We start from the raw sequence: 16,846 nt of genomic DNA, 5'->3' as shown, positions 1-16,846 counted from the left end.
TTATTTTTATGTGGTGCTGAAGACTGAACCCAGCACCTCACATGTGCTAGGCGAGTGCTGTACTGCTGAGCTACCACCCCAGGTCCGAGTCCATCCCATTTATTAATTCTTGATTTTACTTCTTGAACTTTAGGAGTCTTATTAAGGAAGTTGGAGCCTAATCGGATGTGATGAAGATTTGGGCCTACTTTTTCCTCTGTTAGACACAGGGTCTCTAGTCTAATTCCTAGGTCTTTGGTCCACTTTGAGTTGAGTTTTGTGCATGGTGAGAAATAAGGGTTTAGTTTCATTTTGCTGCATATGGATTTCTAGTTCTCCCAGCACCATTTGTTGAAGAGACTATCTTTTCTCCAATGTATGTTTCTAATACTAGTATTAGATAACTATTTTTGTGTTTGTTTATCTCTGTGTCTTCTATTCTGTACCATTTGTCTACATGTCTATTTTCGTGCCAATATCATGCCATTTTTGTTGCTATAGCTTTGTAGTATAGTTTAAGGTCTGATATGGTGATCCCTCCTGCTTCACTCTTCTTTCTAAGGATTGTTTTGGCTATTCTGTGTCTCTTATTTTTCCAAATGAATTTTATGATTCCTTTTTTTATTTCTATAAGGGATGATGATGAGATTTTAATTGGAATCTCATTGAATCCGTATAGTGCTTTTGGTAGTATGGCCATTTTGACAATATTGATTTCGCCTACCCAAGAGCATCAGAGATCTTTTCATCTTCTAAGGTCTTCTTCAATTTCTTTCTTTAGTGTTCTGTAGTTTTCATTGGATGGGTCTTTCATGTCTTTTGTTGATTCCCAAGTATTTTTTTTTTTTGAGGCTATTGTGAAGGGGGTAGTTTTCCTAATTTCTTTTCCAGAGCATTCACTACTGATGTATAGAAATTCATTTGATTTATGGGTATTGATTTTATATCCTGCTACTTTGCTGTGAATTCATTTATTAATTCTGTAAGTTTTCTGATGGAATTTTTTTGATCCTCTAACTATAGAATCATGTTGTCAGCAAATAATGATAGTTTGAGTTCTTTTCCTATTTGTTTCCCTTTAATTTCTTTCATCTAATTGCTCTGTTTAGGTAGAGTTTCAAGGACTATATTGAATAGAAGTGGTGAACACTGTCTTGTTCCAGTTTTTAGAGGGAATACTTCCAATTTTTGTCCATTTAGAATGATGTTGGCCTTGGGTTTAGCATAGGTAGCTTTTACAATGTTGAGGTATGTTCCTACTATCCCTAGTTTTTCTAGTGTTTTGAACATGAAAGAGTGCTGTATTTTGTCAAATGCTTTCTGTGCATAAATTGTTATAATCATATGACTCTTACCTTTAAGTCTATTGATGTGATGAAGTAAAAACTAAAAGTACTATTAAAAAATGCAAATATCCAGATTTAGGAAATATTTGATGAAGCTGTATTAGTGTTTCTAAGGTTACATATTATTATATAATTATTTTTAGTTATAAATAAGTAATATTTCTGAAAAAATGTTATAGGGAATTTTCTTTCTCTCATATATACATATATGTATATATGAAAATATATGATGCAAAATGAAAAATAGTAGGGCCAAAATTATATGTTAATTTTTTACAATTGTGTAAATACTTTATGTGATCTATCACAAAAATTCATAGTGATTGTATTAAGGAAATAGGTTTATTAGCATTTTTTTTTGTTCTTTTCTGTAATCCTCAAATTTTGTGAATAGTCTTTATTCCTTTTATGGAAAAATGAAATTAAAAATTTTAAATGTGGCTAAAACCTTTTTTTAAAAAAGAGTTAGTCTTTTTTTTTTTTTTTGATACTGGGGATTGAACTGTGGGCACTCAACCACTGAGCCACATCCCCAGCCATATTTTGTATTTTATTATTTAGGTACAAGGTCTCACTGCATCTTGCTTTTGCTGTAGCTGTCTTTGCACTTGGGATCCTCTTACCTCAGGCTCTGAAGCTGCTGGGATTATAGAAGTGCACTACTGCACCCAGTTTAAAGAGTTAGTATTTTGTTATGTTGTGTGCATGTATGAATATGTAACAATGAATCCCATTATTTCATATAGTTATAATGTACCATTAAAAAAAAGAAAAGAGGCTCCATTTATTCAGTAAACACAGGTGTAGATAAACTCATTCTTCTTCTTTTTTGCTACTGTTCATTAGGGGACATCTACTCTGTTATGCAGTAGTAGGTGAATGTGAATACTTGGCATCAGATTGTCAGGGTTTAAAATTTACTCCTGCATTTTTAAATTTTGTACTTTTTCCAGGCTGAGTTTCATTATCTGTAATCCTGGTATAATAATGGTAGCTAACTCATAGGTTTGTTGGGCAGATATAATTCCTCAGTGCCTGTTAAGTCATTAAGTTTGTAGCATATAGCTAGCCTCAGTAATTTTTTTTCATTAATTTCACCAAATTTTTTCCTAAACATATTTGTTAAATTAAATATCTGTGGGCTGGGGCTGAGCTCTATGGCAGAGCGTGTGAGAGGCACTGGGTTAGATCCTCAGCACCATATTAAAAATAAATAAATAAAGGCATGCTGTCCATCTACAACTATAATAACAACAACAACAAACGACCTCTGTAAAACTTTGCCTCTTAAAGGCAGTATTTTATATTGAGTACTATTAACACATTATAAAACACTGTTTTCTTACTTAATTTCCACAGAAATGCAATGAGGGAAATAATTTTTTTTATAAAGTTTTTAGTAATTTGCCAGTAGTAAGGGGGAATGATTCTACGAAATATAGAAGATGATATTCTGAGTAATACAACTAAGGAGTTTTTAAGGAATGATTACTTTAAAGATTTTAATATCTTAACAAGAAAAAAAAAAGACAACATGAAAACAAAATTTAATTAATTCTCAGCCTTTTAATTAAAAGCAAATGTAAAAAAATACCAACCCATAATAACACATGGACTACTTAATTAAATTAAATTAATTTCTCCCATAAATTATTCCTTTGTAGGTTTTTTTTTTTTTGTGTGTGTGTGTGTGTGTGTGGTGGTGGGGTGCTGGAGTGCTGGGGATTGAACCCAGAGCCTTGTGCATGTGAGGTAAGTACTCTAACAACTGAGCTGTGTCCCCAGCCCTCCTTTATAGTTTTTGAGGGAATAAATAGAACCTGAGGAGAAATGAGATAATTTACATAAAAAATGACATGAGTGTTTTATTTAAAAAAACAAATTCATGGATTAGAGAGTTACAACCTTTGTCAACAAGACTAAATTCATTAGAGCACATTAAAATGGTGACTGAAATCATTATGAAAATTAACAAGTGGAGTAAATTAAATTTATGAGTTTACATGCTATACTTCCACGGATGACTGTTTTACTAACCAATAAAGTTACTCTAAATAATCCAGTGAAAGATCCAGGGCACACAGCCAAAGCTTTCTACCTTTTGTTTCTATATCACTGCTTTTTAATATTTTTATCAGTAAGTTAGAATATTTTGAATGAATGAATGAATATTTTGCTGTTTATATTTTCATGCAAAGGTAAGTAAAACGAATACTAGCAAATTGTTTTTTAGAACCTAGATTATGATTTCAAAGTTAGCAATAAAAGGAAGTTCAATTAAAAAAAGCTGAAGGCTTTTATACTTTGGCCATACAAATAAATTTTATAAATTAAAGACTATATGCAAATGAGAAAAAAAAGATATTGGACTTAGTGTGTAGCAGGTTGACCTTAAATCAATAGACTCACTGAATTTAAAAAAAAGTGTATTACAAGATTTGATAAAACTGTACCATATAAACAATATTCTTTAGATTCTTTTCCTTCCCCTCCAGATCTCATCACATAATTTTAAACTTGGTACTGTCTATCATAACTAACGAAAGAAAATGGTAGGTCATCCAGTTGAAAGGAAAATTAAATAGTTACTTATAGGATTATGGGAAGCTAAAGAAACTTACATAAACCCTGTACTTCTGTATTTTTACCAAGAAATTATATTCTGATTTGAGGTTTTACACTATCATTCTCTTGATACTAAAATTGTTAGGAGTTCTGAATCTAATAAAACCATTCTTTGAGAGAATATGATTTTCCTTTTCTGGATATCTACAAAATGGATTTGTGAAATGCTTGAAATGAGCAAAAATCAGTTGCTACAAACAGGAAGACAGTTGCATGTATAACAGATAAGATGTAAAACAATTTAAAATGCTAAAAGTGCCAGTGGATTTTTAAATACTATGTTAACTTTGTTCCTTTTGTATTGTCTCTTGTTACGTCTGTGTTTAATGTTGTCGAAGAAATCAGGTTGTGTGGAAGTTCCCTTATCCTGGTAATTTAACATATTTCTCTGTCCCTTGTATTTCTAGTAAACTGGCATCCTTCTATATTTATTAGGTGGGCATTTATATAGAGAATAACCTTACCTTGGTTTGCTGTTTTATTTTCTGTTGGTTATAAGGAAAGGTGTAAATGCTTTATTTTTTTCACTTTATCATCAGTTTTTAAAAATAATGGTTCTCTGGAATCCTCCAAACTAACCAGTGAGTTAGTTTTTCATTTTCATTTTTCTTTTTAGTATCATTATGAAGTGATGGAGTTAGTCGTATTTGATGTGCTTTACACCATTGAAATTATTATTCAGTTTGATGCTCTAATTATCTCATCTTTGGCTAGTGAAAAGATTTCCAAATTGACTCTAGAGACTTTCTGGCATGATTCCATGTGCTATAGCTTGGATTTTGAATGCTGCACAAAGGCACATGTGTAGAAGGCTTGGTCCTCAGTCCGTGGCATTATTGGGAAGTGGTGGAACCTTTAGGAGGTGGGGCTTGGTTTTAATGGAGTTAGGTAACTGGGGATGGGTGGAAAAATGATATTTCCTAGTATTATAAAAACTGGCATGTGGAGAGAATGGTTAGCTGTGTCTTAGGTCTGGGGTTAGTACACTATGGCCCATAGGTCAAATCTGGCATACTGCCTGCTTTATAAATAAAGTTTTATGGGGAAACATTTATGTTTTGTCAGAGTTGGGTAGTCACTACAGAGACTATGACTTGCAAAGCCTGAGATATTTACCATTATGTATTTTATACAAGTGTTTGCCAACTGCTTTAGGTGTGAAAATTATGATTGCTACTTATGTTGCTTGTTTTCTTCTTTTTCTGACCATATATCTTATATAAATGTATTAAACACATTGTTCTTTGACTTTTTTCCTTAGTCACTGATGTACCTCAAATAAAATTGAAGAGGAATATAGAAAATGAACAAATCAAGAATGATCAAATAAAGAAGAAAAAAAGGCAAAAAGACTATCAACCCAACTATTTCCTGTCCATTCCAATTACCAACAAAGAGGTACTCTTTTTTTAAAAACTACTTTTACTATGAAGTTTTATTTATTAAATTTATTTGAAGTACACTATATGCTTGCTAACCTAGTTGTTCTCAGCACGTAAGAACCTTTGGTGGTTGTTAGTAGGACCATGCAGGGAAAATTCCTAGTTAAATAGCAGGTATATATTTAAACAATAGTTTTGAAAAATGTTATTTAAACCATCCTATTTAAACAGTAATTTTGCAAAGTTCACTTGAAAAGGAGCATGTCAAGTTCCTTTTCAAGACTTTTTTCACTACATTGGAGGAACCCTTCAAAAGCAGAAAGCAATGACCAGGATAGGAAAAGAGGATTCTCAAATCTCTGGGAAGAAAGTAGACTGAAGTTTCTTGCTACTTAGTGCTTTTTGTGATACTGATTATTATTATTATTTTTTTATCTTTGGTTGTATATAAAGTATGTCGACACCAATTCGTGTCTTTTTAAAAAATTCTTTCTTTCTTTATTTTATTTTTAGTCAGAATGAATTTTGACATATAATACATACATGGAATGTACATACATCAATCATATTGTCAATTCTATTCTGCTGCCCTTCCTATCCTCTTACTCCTCCCCTCCTCTCCCATCCTTTCTCTCTATCCAATCTAATGTAACACATTTTTTTTCTTTTTCTCATTACAACATCATATATATATTCTGTATAATAATGAGGTTCTCCTTCCATCTTCCGTGCAACTCTCCTTCTCCCTCTTTTTCCCTCCCACCTCTCTTCCCTATTTAGTGGTAGTCTTCTTCTCATGCTCTTCTTCCCTATCCCATTTTGAGTCACCCCCCTTATATCAGAGAAGACATTCGGCATTTGTTTATAGGGATTGGCTGATACTGATTATTGCTATGAAGTTTCTTTAAAAATTACTCATTGTTAAAGTAGGTTGAGTATCACTTATCCAAAATGCTTGGGACCAGATTCATTTTGGATTTTTTGTACTTTGGAATGCATACATATAATAAGATGTTTTGGGGACGGGACCCAAGTCTAAACATGAAATTCATTTACAGGACTGATGTGTGTCTTAGAGATAGTGCACTTGGCTAGCATGCGTCAGGCCCGGGTTCAATTCCTAGCACTGCGAAAACAGGGATTAAAAAAAAAGAAATACATTTATGTTTTATATACACATTATACACAGAGACTGAAGGTCATTTTACACACCATTTTTTGTGCACCTGCATCTTAGCTGTGACTGATCATGTGAGGTATGGTGTGAAGTTTTTCATTTGTGGCTTCTTATTGGCCCTTGAAAAGTTTTGGATTTGGAACATTTCAGATTTTAGATGTTTGGATTTCAGGTTTTTTGGTTAGATATGTTCAACCTGTAGAAATTTAATATTACATATAGATTTATGGTAGAAATCTATTTAAAAATCTGAAAAATCAATGTGGTATGAATAATAGAAAATGGGAAGATTAACTCATACTTCCCATTAACTCATACTGGGAAACTATTAAGAGGGAAAACTGGTGTATCTAACTGAAATTACCAAAACCATGAGGTAGTAATTAAACTGCCTCAGGAAAGAATATCTCACATGGAACACATAGTTTTATATCTTGACCCAGTTTTTGAGCCAGATTTGAGTGAGTTTTATTTTGGGTCATAATCTGTTTGCTCAGGAACATTTTCAGGTAACTTTTACCCATGTCTGCCTTTTAAGGCTTGCTAACGAATTTCTAAAAATCAAACAAAATTGAAATCAAATAAATATGGAAATGGTTTATTGGGTCATTCTAGGAAATATTGAATCTTGTGAAATACAGTTTAGCTGAGTGAAAAGATACATAAAATACAAGAATATTTACCATACAAGATTTTAGATTTGATGTAGTAAAGAATCAAATTTTGGTTTAACTGATACATATTTGATTTCTTTGGTGGGTGAACAGTGAAATTGTCTTTAAAAGTGTTTACATTGTAAGAAATTTAGTGTAATCAGCTATTATTTATTAAAATATATCTGTAAGTTGTTTGGATAGGTTTTCTTCAAATTTAGGATTGTATATACATATGGGAATTAGGAGAGGGCAGGAAGTCAGAGCTTCTTTACTGGACAGCTAGTCAAGGACAGGTTCTAAGGAAGCTGAATGGAAGATATTTGGAACAGCTTCCCTGAGGATGTATGATTTGAAGAGAATTCAGGCTCTTTGTTTTGATTTGTTGTTTAGAAATTGTTCTACTGTAATTTTGAAGTGTTTGATAAGCACTTCTAGGTGTTGGTTTAAGTAGGCCATTCATTTATAGATCACCCTTCACACCTGTTTCTTTGCTCTCAGTGTAGACAGCAGCAACTCTGCATACCCTCTCCACCTATCCCCTTTTGATAGTCTGCTTCCAGTGAGAATTGGTGGGGTGATATGATAAGACAGGGCAGGTGGGGGAAAGAGGCCATGAATAAAGGGGATAGAGAAATTCTTCTGTCAGCCACTTAGTCCCATGGGTGATTAGAGGAAGGGATGGAGAGAGTTGCCTGCAGCTGTTTCCCCTGTTAGCTGCTGTGGCCTAACTTACATTTGTCAGCTTCCGTGAGGTGTGTAAGTAGTGGAAAGCAGGGATGGGGTTGTTGCTCAGTGGTAGAGCACTCATATAGCACATGAGAGGCACTGGGTTAGATCCTCAGCACCATATAAAAGTAAAATAAAATAAAGGTATCTGTCCAACTACAACTTAAAAAAATGGTGGAAAGGACATGGGCTTTGGGGTCCCACAGGCCTTGTTAGACTGGCAGGTGCCTCACAAACTCCACTGTGGGAACTCATGTCTTTGAGTTTCAGTGTCTTCGGGTGATAATATTGACCTAAATTAATGTTGTTTCTAAACCCTGATTGGAACACATCATTTACCTGCTTATATTCTTCAGGATTTCCCCGTGGGTACAGGATAAAGACAGTCTTCCAGAGTGTGTTCTGGAATGTTTTGCCTGTTCTTGCCTTTCCATCCCAGCTCTTCTCTTTCTATTGAGCTCCTCTGTTCTTCCTTGGTCTTGCCAGGTTCCCTCTGCCCCAGGAAAAACTGTCTCAAGCAGGGAGTTTTTCTTCTCTCCTATTGTTCATCTTAGTGGCAATATCTCAGTTCAGAAGTCTCCATTGTGACCACACTGACCAGGTTATCTCTCCCCAGTCCCCTTACCCCATTCTCCCCAGTTAAAGGTTTTTCTGTCATTTGTCATCCTTGCATCCTTTGTTACTTGTCTCCCTCACAGGTGTATTAATTCATTCTCAGGGCCCAGATTAGTGCTTTTCTAAGAGTTGGGACATGTAGACACACATGTACACATTTGTGTATACACACACAGAGACACACACACACACACACACACACACACACAATGCTGTCCTTTGAGGGATAAAAGTTATAGCCAGATTTCTTTGTATCTGTAGTGCTAGGGACAGAACCCAGGTCCTCCCATATCCTAAGCAGGCACTTTATCACTCTAAGCACAAGAACTCTTAAAAAGAATAAATACAGTGTTACAAATGCTGGTTTCATAATTTAAGATGAATTGCAGATAATTGTTTTGAAGGAGTTTGGGTGGCATATAGTAGTGGGAAATGCAGGTTTATACTTCTCTCTCAAGAGACTTATTCTGAGGTAACAGAAAGCTTATATACAAATAAAGAAAGAGATATAGGGATTGGATTAGGAGATACATTTTATATCTTGAACGAGCACATTTTTTTGTTTGTTTTTAAGTATCTAATGTTAATTTTCTTTTTAAACTGCTTATGAGCTTTTGTGGGAAGGCCTGGGAAAGAAGTACCATTTATAACATTGTTTCAATGGAAGACTGTATTCCAAGTTCCAATTAAGTGACCTGCAAACAAGCTTTTGGAAGCTGGTACATTCACAATGAGTTGCTCTACTTTTGGCCTCTACTTTTTGGCATCTAGTTTTAAAGAAAAAAGCATTCAGAATAAGACAGGCCTTTGATTTTAAACACATTCTTAGAAGTTTGGAATTCATTTTTTAATGGAAAATCTTGATTTCGTATTTCAAGAAATAGAAAATGAATTAGAATGACTGTACACATATATCTTAATTGGGAGTATATAAAATGTTTTCTTCATTAACCTGTACTTACACATTAAAAGTAAAAGGAGAAAAAATTTTGATGGGGTTATAATAAATCTGAAATGTTTCTTAATTGGCTAGAATTGTATAATTAGTAACCTAGCTGTTAAACGTATGTTGGTTTTATATGCTTTGTTATGAGAGGTAATATGTTCGACAGCTTTCTGTCATTGTAAAAAATAATCTGAGATAATTAACTGATAAAGAGAAAAGTTCCATTTTGGCTCCAAAATTTTGGTTTTGAGATTCCAGTCCATGATTGAATGGCTTTGTTACTTTTGGGGCTGTGGAAAGGAGCACATCGTGGTGGAAGCACAATAGTAGAGCTATGTTATAGCCAGGAAGCAAAAGAGAAAGAGGAAGGGACTGGGCTCCCACAATCCCCTTCACATGTACTCCCCCAGTGACCGAAAGACCTCTCACTAGGCCCCACCTCTTAAAGGTTCCACCGCCTCCCAGTACTGACATCCAAAGGCACAGGCCTTTAACCCATGGGCCTTTGGGGTACTGTAACAGGTAATAACAGGTAATATGAGGTAAATCAACATTGAAAAATGAAAGGAATAATCAGCTGATGAAATTAAAAGTTTTTTTTTTTTGTAAATTTTTTACATGTTAATTGAAAAAGGTGATTTTTTTCAGGAGTTTAAAAAGCATTTAATTCTGTGTTTCATCATTTTATAATGTGAAAGTTTCTGGTTTTATGAAAATATTGAAGTAAATTAGGGAATTCAGTTCCTTTTTTTTTTTTTTTTAAGAGAGAGTGAGAGAGGAGAGAGAGAGAGAGAGAGAGAGAGAGAGAGAGAGAGAGAGAATTTTTTTTAATATTTATTTTTTAGTTCTCGGCGGACACAACATCTTTGTTGGTATGTGGTGCTGAGGATCGAACCCGGGCCGCACGCATGCCAGGCGAGCGCGCTACCGCTTGAGCCACATCCCCAGCCCGAATTCAGTTCCCTTTTTAAAATGTAATATTAAAAACATGTTATAGCATCATATTTATTTTAATTGCTTTTTAGACAGAGAATATCCTATTTCAGGCTTTTTCCCTTTTCCTTTTACTTCAATTATTGCTATATCATTAGTTTTTCAGATTCTTTTCATGATTGTAGACAGACAAGAAAAATCAGAGTATTCAGCTTTGAAGAAAAGTTAGGCAGCATATATATTCTTTTTCTGGTAATGGGTATAGAACCCAGGAACTGAGTCATGGTAGGCAAATAAGTACACCACCACTGAGCCCCTGCCCCTTAGATAGTACACTGATATGATAATTCTGGTAACTTTTAATGGAGCAACAAATTTAGAAGCAATATATGTAACAGCTTGGAAAAATTCCAAGAATGATATCAAAAGATGAGGGCAAAAACATTCTACTGCTTTATACTAGAAATGTAACTCATCTCTGTCAGGCAGAAAATCACATTAACTTTATGTCATTTTTCTATGAGCTCATATATGCTTCAAGTCAATTACAAAGCTTAAAAGATGAAAAATGAATTTTCTAATTGCAGTATTTTTAGGCATGTGGAATATGGCTTAGTGATGCTGTTTAGCACCTGGGAGTCTTTTGATAACTTAAATTACTCAACAAATGAAATATGTAAGATTTTAATGAAATTTTAAAATTTTTACATATCTTTCAATGTCATATTTAAATTTAACTTTATAGTATTAATTTTTAGCAATGTAGTTTGTGCCCTACTGCCAATGACTGGGGATTATAGTGACAGATAAGCTTTAATTTTTTTTGTAGAATTTTAAATAGTGACTAAAAATTAGTTTCCTTTGGACCTTGATGACATTAGTGTTTTAAAAAAATGACTTGTAGATAAGACTCTGAAGTATTTTTTTTCTTTGACTTTTTTAAGAATGTAATTAGGAATAAAAAGCATTTTAAGAAAATTTTGGGGCTGGGATTGTGGCTCAGTGGTAGAACGTTCGCCTAGCATGTGTAAGGCCCTGAATTCGAACCTTAGCACCACATAAAAATAAATAAATAAAATAAAGGTATTGTGTTCAATTACAACTAAAAAATAAATATTAAAAAAAGAAAATCTTAAAATGATATCAAGGACTATATAAATTAATCTAAAGCATCGAAGCATAGTTTAGAAATATATTGCTTAATTAGATTTACTAAAAAGTTTTCATAGGTTTGAGGTTAATTCTGCACTATAAGTACTACATGACTTCAGAGAAATAAGTCTCCAAAGTATTTTATAGCTTTTTATTTGCAATTTTATAAGCTACTGGATAATTTGAAGATATTAATGGTCTAAAACTATTTTACCATGTAAGACATTTTACTATAATGTGAATATACAAATGCATGGGATTGGGAACATTGTCTTGAATTTATATATATATATTTTTTGAGTTTAGAATGAAGGATAAGTTATTATGAGCATATGAATGTTCTACCCACTAGATGGAAGTAGAACCCTTACCCCTTATTGTGGCAACCGAAAATATATCCAGGTATTGCCAAATGCCCTCTTCGAGAGAAGCTTGCTATGGTAGAGAACTAGATTTTGATAATATCGGCAGTGTTTTATGCCATATGTTAGGTAAAGAATGCAGTGCTTACAGTTTTTTCAGAGATCTTTTTTTTTATATGATCTTTAATACAGTCTTGTAAATACAGCAATGCAGATTTTATTATTCCTGTTTTACAGTTGAAGAGACCAAACTCAGTAAGACTAGGTAACTTGTATGGGATTATACCTTTGGCAGACCTGGGGGTCTGGGGTTAAGTCTAGGACACCTGACTTGAGTCCAGGACCTTTAATTTACATTACTCTGTATTATATAACAAAGTTCTTACTCAAACCCATTTTTTTCATGATAAATGTAGTACCAGCTAAGATCTTAAGACGTGATTATATTATTGTGAGGCTTGACTTTCCGAGCACCTATGATGTACTTGATACTGGGATAGGTCCTTTTCATATGTAGCTGGGTCCACTTGAGCAGCTCTGTTATTCCCTTAAACCAGTCTCTGCACTTTGTTGCATCTGGAAGAAACTAAAAATTCAAATTTAAACTCATTGCAGAGTAATGATGTGGACTTAGGCTAAAGACATTTTTAAGAGAGAGCTAATGTGTTTCATTTCATAGTGTCTTAGTTGATTTTGTGCTGCTACAATGAGTACCTGAGACTGGATAATTTTAAGAACAGAAATTTCTTAACACTGCCAGAGGCTAGAAATCCAAGGTTGAAGAGTGGGTGTCTGTAAGAGTCTCTTGCTGTGTCATCCCTTGATGGAAACTAGAAGGAGAGGGGGAGAAAGTGGGTGGGAGGAAGGAAGCAAGCAAGCAGGAAAGAGCCAAACTTACCCTTTTATAAAGAACCCGCTCCCCTAGTAATGACATTAATCCATTTATGAGGGTAGTGCCCCATGGCCTACATACTTCCTGTCAGGCCCCACCTTCCAGCATCACCTCTTTGGGGATCAAACTGCCAACACATGAACTTTGGGGAATGCATTCAAACTATAGCACATAGTGTTCAGTGAGACTTTTAAAAAATCCACTTTAAATGTTTCTTTTCTCTTGATGTTTTATTTTTTAAGTTAGTACTCATATCTCTGCCTTTTCCCTTGATCCTTTCAAAAACAAAGGAGAAGGAAAGAAGGAAGAAAGGAAGAGAGGGAGGGAGGAAGTCTTTATCATGCTGTTGACCTTTTCCTTTACTTGCTGCTCTCTCCTGGATCTTTTCTTCTAGGTGCTTTCTTCATGTATTGTGTTTATCCTTCTCTGAAGCTCTTCTGCTTTTCTGGTGTGTATGGTCTTGACGAGATTTCTTAAATTGGTTATTATTTCTCATATCTGCACCTGCACATTGGCTGACTGGTTATGGTTTAAATTAGTAGGAATAATAAACATTTTATGTATTTGATAAAATAACCCATGCATGCCCTTACCAATATAGTATGATTGGTTTCCAAATATGTCCTGTGCATTGATCTATCCAATAAATAAAACTGTTGTTTATTTTGTATAGTGAAACTATAGAAGCATTTCATTATCTTTAAAGTTTCCATTGAAATAATGTCTAGTTTTAGTGAGTTCTTTGATGATGTGATTGAGGGTATCATGGTCACGTTCTGATTTAATATCTATGTCATTGTATATAGGATTCCAGTCTCCACAATCTGTGTCAAACCACAGAGGGAATCAGGAGTACTGCCTAGATTAGGCCGATTTCCACTAAGGTTTTCTATGCACAGGTATAAATTGCCAGTAATAAAATCAAAGGAGTTATAGAGTGTCCTTTGACTCTCTTGTTTTTTTTTTCCCAGTGCCAAATCAGTTGATTATTAATATCAACTGACTTGCCAAGAACATGATACCAAACTTTTCATAAATCCAGCTTCCTGAATTCCTCACCCAAGTGCATATGGGAGCAAGTTCTATTATTCGTTATGATTCTTTTCATTCTTCTAGATGATTATGTAGCCTGCAATTGCTTTGTTTAGTGAGAGTAGCTAAACTTTGAACAGTAAATGTTCCTTTAAAATAGCAAAAGTTCCTCATAAAAATTAAAGTTTAAGCTTGAACATTTTGTGTTAATGCCAAACCAAATGAAGTCTTAGTGGACAGAGATGGGAGGGAAAATGGAGTCTTATTTCATTATTTTGGGAAAGCTTTCTACTTTTTGATGTTATCTTCTTCTAGGGAAGGCCTAATTTTAAGTCATTTGTAGGTTGCAGACCCAAAGCCTAGGGGAGCTTGTTAGTTGATAGATAAGAATGCAAGGGTCAAGACCTTAAAATTTTGCTTTAGTGTGAATAGTTAGAACCTGGTATGGTTCCTTTCAATGAGGCTTGAGAAAAGTTTTTACTCTGATGTCATTTCCAAAGACCCTGTCTTCAGGTTCTAGGTCAGGGAAAGGCTGATCATTATTAGTAGACAGTTCATAGAAAACTTCCTTTACCTGGTAGGAATATATTGTGGCACAATGCACCAAGGCCTTGCAATATTGAGTCATATAAAAGCTAACAAGTGCAGGGGACATACAAGGTTCTCCTATCAAAGCATAGGCCTTATAGTAAATATTAATAAGGATCAGTTTGTTTTCTCATACGAGTTGATCTAATTGCCTTTGAGAGCAGTGGTAAAACTTTTGACCAAGATAATCCAGTGGACTTGTTGGTTTACTTAATTTCAGTTTCAAGATATTGTTTTTCTGTCCAGCCTTTCCAGAGGATCTAAGAATGAAAAGGGGAATGATAGTGCTTTTGGATAAATGTAAAATCTCATTTAATTGTTTGGCAACCTGTTCAGTAAATGGATTCCCCTGTTGTAGGAGATCTCTCCAGGGATTCCTCACAAAGGAAACACAATTTCTAATAATAGTTGTTCTACTGTTGTGGCATCAGCCTTTCCACAAAGGAAAGCTTCATTTCATCCTGAGACTAGGCGTTTGTCACAAGAACATACTGATGTCCAATTGTTGGTGGTAATGGAATGAAATCCATCTGTACATTTTTAAGTGGCCCAACACATGGTAGAAATATACCCACTTGAATCCTTAATGGTTTTTCTGGGATTATGAGTTTGCCAGGAAAAACACTAGTTATAACCATGTTTCCTGGTTTAGAATAATCACTCCATTAGATTTTTTCATAGTTTGGATCATTTTTCTACATTTTTTTTTTTTTGGTGTGCACACCCTTTAACATGGCAACTTTAGGGGAAGACCTGTGACTGTCTAGGCACTCAGTGAGTCCTTGTTTTGCATTAAATTTGTATCCTTTTTGATACCATTTTTATTGTTCCAACTTAGGTACACATCCTTGTGTATTCAACAAATTATCATAAGTAATTTGATTTGGATCAACTTTATGGAGTTCTTTCAAGTTCCAATTTAATATTTTCAGAACTGGAAGACTGGGCCGGAAAGTCTGCTAATGTGTTTCCTTGATATTCAGGTTCATTTTTATGAGTATGAGCTTCAATTTTAATAATAGCAACCTATGAGGGCAACAGAATAGGTGAAAGAAACTCATCCACTCTGACCCCACTTTTGATGGGGATACTACTAGCATTTATAAAACCTCTTTGTTTTCTAAGCTTTCCAAAGTCATGGACCACTCTGAAGCATATTTATGGGCTGATAGGAGATTGATTTGTGTAAGGCTTATAACAAGCTGTTGTAAAAGCATATAATTCTACAGGTTGTAATACTTAAATTATGGAAGAATTCCCTTTTCTGTTAGTTCATTTTGAGTAGTTTCCTTCTATATTTTTGGTGTAAGATCCATCAACAGAATATGTTAATTCAGGATTATCTTCTGCCATGTTCCTGAGGCAGGACTCCCAATTATTGTGATTGTGAACAACTAGTTAAAAGGTTTTGGATAAACTGGAGCCCTAAAGCCAGAGGTTGTATCAGAGGTTGTATAAGGCCAATTTTAATTGATTGAATTCCTGTTCATGATTATCTTCCCTTAGCAAAGGCTCTGGGACAAGAGTTCATATAAAGGAGAAACCAGCAAAGAGAAACTTTGGTTAAGATCTGTAGTAGCTGTCAAATCCACAGAAGCTTTTTTTTTTTTTTTTTTTTTTTTTTTTTGGTACCAGGGATTAAACATACAGGGGCTTTACCATATACCCAGGCTTTATATATTTTTTTGAGACAGGGTCTCACTAAGTTGCTCAGTGTCTCTCTAAATTACTGAGGCTGGCTCTGGCCTAAAGATTGGGATCTTCCTGCCTCAGTCTCCTGAGTTGCTGGAATTATAGGCATGTGCTACAGTGCCCAGTTCCACAGAAGCCTCATATTTTAGTTGCATGTTTAGGGAAACCTGGATTGTCTTTATTCTTTTGGGTCAAAGGAAAATTCCTCTGCAGTCAGATATTAACACAAACAATGGACCTTTTCTTTAGAGAACTGAAGGTTTTCCATGGACTAAACTTCTGAAACTGTGAGCCCCAAGTAAATTTTTTCTCCTTTAAGTTGTTCTTATCAGGTATTTTGGTCACAGCAACAAAGAGCTGTGTAACATTCACCAAGAGGTTTTTTTGTTTTTGAGGACAGGATTTGAAGGATTCCTTGTCCACCAATAGTACATGATTCCCTACTGACTTTGATTTAGTTTCCCTGTGTTTATTTAAGGGTATTACTCAAGATAAGTTATCAGAGAATCCCTTGGAGCCCCATCAATATTGATTTCAATCTTAATAGTCGAGCCTTCAGAAGTTTCCTCTACTGGGGAACAGTCTATGCCAAAAGGTGAGGTTTTTCATAAGACAGATGTGAGAGTGGACCATCTTCTCCAGTGGTGTGATTCTTTATAGTGGTAACAGCCATTTCAAGGTACAGGGCTTCTTCTTTTAGGACCTACTTTTGATTTTGATATGCACCAGGAGGTTCTCTTGGT

General features: G+C 34.6%; 1 protein-coding gene across 2 annotated transcripts in view; it reads left to right on the top strand.

Annotated features, from left to right (window-relative positions):
- Positions 1-16,846, top strand: part of Akap7 (A-kinase anchoring protein 7) — a 135,405-nt gene that overhangs the window by 12,715 nt on the left and 105,844 nt on the right. For both annotated transcript variants that reach the window (XM_026381154.2, XM_026381163.2), the window contains exon 3: positions 5,212-5,348. In XM_026381154.2, coding sequence (XP_026236939.2) covers positions 5,212-5,348 — 137 coding nt within the window. The remainder of the gene's footprint in view (positions 1-5,211; positions 5,349-16,846) is intronic.

The sequence above is a fragment of the Urocitellus parryii genome, chromosome 8, assembly GCF_045843805.1.
Source record: "Urocitellus parryii isolate mUroPar1 chromosome 8, mUroPar1.hap1, whole genome shotgun sequence".
NCBI lineage: Eukaryota > Metazoa > Chordata > Mammalia > Rodentia > Sciuridae > Urocitellus > Urocitellus parryii.
This window is presented reverse-complemented; position numbering and strand designations above follow the sequence as displayed.